General features: G+C 31.4%; 1 protein-coding gene across 1 annotated transcript in view; it reads right to left on the bottom strand.

Annotated features, from left to right (window-relative positions):
* Positions 1–2,500, bottom strand: part of LOC137639080 (uncharacterized) — a 4,081-nt gene that overhangs the window by 1,169 nt on the left and 412 nt on the right. The window contains exon 2 of the mRNA XM_068371404.1: positions 737–1,102. Coding sequence (XP_068227505.1) covers positions 737–1,092 — 356 coding nt within the window. The 5' untranslated portion in view covers positions 1,093–1,102. The remainder of the gene's footprint in view (positions 1–736; positions 1,103–2,500) is intronic.

Here is a 2,500-nt window from a genome sequence, read left to right as displayed (position 1 = left end):
ATTAGTTGATAAAAGACAATTGAATAGAGATTAAGAGAAATAAATAAATAAGATGAGAAATAAATAAATAAGATGAGTTGATAGAAAAGCCAATTCAATACTGATGAAGAGAAATAAATACATAAATAAAATTAGCAGATGAAAAGGCAGATTAATTAGATATTATGAGAAATAGATAAAGGCAATTAGCTGATAAAAACCAATGGGAAAAATGATTAAGAGAAATAAATAAATGAAATTAGTTGATAGAAACCAATGGAATAGTAATTAAGAGAAATAAATAAATAAAATAAGTTAATAAAAAGCCCATTGAATAGAGATTAAGAGAAAAAATAAAAAAAATGAGTTGATAAAAAGCCCATTGAATAGAGATTAAGAGGAACAGTAAATAGAATTAGCTGATAAAAGCCAATTGAATAGAGATTAAGAGAATTAAATAAAGGCAATTAGCTGATAAAACCAATGGAATAATGATTAAGAGGAATAAATAAATAAAATGAGTTAACAAAAATCCAATGGCATCCTGATTAAGAGAAATATATAAATAGATAAAATTAGCTGATATAAAGCCAATTGAATAGAGATTAAGAGAAAAAGTAAATAAAATTAGCTGATAAAAAAGCCAATTGAATGGAGATTATGATGAAATAAATAAATAAAATGAGTTAACAAAAATCCTATTGAATAATGATTAGGAAAAATAAAATAAATATATTCTAGAAACAAGCGACATTACCCAACGAGACTGAGGACGGAGAGCTCCTCCAGAGCCAGTTCCTCGGACGCCCTCTCCCTCCTGGCCAATTCGCACATGAACTTGAGACCGCATCCTGTAATATCCTCCTGACGGATCAAGTTCAGGATGTTGGAGATGGCGGCTTCGTCCTCTTCAGCTGTACGCCTGTGCCGGTGGCCGTAGCCGTAGCCGTGTCCGTGGCTGTGGCTATTCCCGTAGCCTTTATTGTTATCCCGCCGGAAGAGGTGGGCCACGCCTAATAGGCCTAGGCCTACTGCTCCTGCCGCAGCTACGGCAGCTCCGGCAGCGAGGCTGCCGACGCCGATCGTCACGCCTGTGGTCACCGTTGTTGCCATATCTTTGGTTCTGAAGTTAGAGGTATTAGTGTTACAACAACAACAACAACAGCAAATGCACCCGTTTCTAGTCCAGGTATGTCAACACATAGATATATATGCATATATATATATATATATATATATATATATATATATATATATATATATATATTAATATATATATATATACTGTATATATATATATATATATATATATATATATATATATATATATATATATATATATATATATACATATATATATGCATACATATTTGTGTGTGTGCTATATTTATGCATATACATTATATACATATGCTGTATGCATGTACCATATTTATGCATATATATGTATATATACATATATATATATATATATATATATATATGTGTGTGTGTGTGTACTGTATTTATGTATGTGTGTATATACGTATATATACATATACATATATATATATATATGCATATATACATACATATATACATATATATATATATATATATATATATATATATATATATATATATATATATAAATGACATATCGTCACTAATTTGGCACATGATATTTTCCTATATATGCTTTCATATAATTAATCACCAATTAATATACTGCAATATAAATGGCAAACAGTGAATTAAAACACTTAAGAGACATAGGCAATGATTCTTGATAACGACGTCTATATATACGTGACAGTTTTCTTTAATTTTGCCCTTGATAATTCTTTATCTTTAAATGTTGAACTTGAAATTATAAGAGAGATCACTCGAGCGCCATATGTGGATGAGATCATGGTGAGGGGTAGATGGAGATGGTTTGGACATGCCCTTCGCACTCCCCAAGCGATATTAGTTCACCAAACTTTCAACTGGGCTCCACAAGGCACTAGAATAGTTGGAAGACTCAGGCCTACATGGCTGAGGACTATGAAGCGTGAAGTAGCAGATGATGAATGGAGAAGTATTGATTTAAAAGCTCAAGATAGAGACAAGTGGCGAATTCTAACAGAGGCCCTTTGCGTCAATAAGCGTAGGAGATGATGATGATAAAATATCTAACTGTAAAAGTCTATTGATGTTGAATTTGTCATACTCTGCAAATAACTTTTACTCGAAGATAATTATAAAGTGCACAAACCATGACCGTGGTTCGAACCTTGTCTTTTACCTATTGCACATATGAGGCAGTGAATTGTTATAAAAAATTGGTAAAGCCTCAAACTATTATATAGACTTAATAAATACTTGTTGCTGATACACAATGATTATATTAAAGCAGAATTGGTTTAGAACTTTAGATTCTGCAAAACTTACGTCTGTCGAAAGCCTTTTCATTCGAATCAAGCTGAAAATTAACTTTTACCTTTCTGACAATTCCACATAACTTATCTGTAAGACAACTTACATATATTTTCCACCAGAA

This window comes from Palaemon carinicauda, chromosome 4, assembly GCF_036898095.1.
Source record: "Palaemon carinicauda isolate YSFRI2023 chromosome 4, ASM3689809v2, whole genome shotgun sequence".
Classification (NCBI taxonomy): Eukaryota; Metazoa; Arthropoda; class Malacostraca; order Decapoda; family Palaemonidae; genus Palaemon; species Palaemon carinicauda.
The sequence above is the reverse complement of the archived record's forward strand: the minus strand, read 5'-3'. Positions and strand labels throughout refer to the sequence as shown.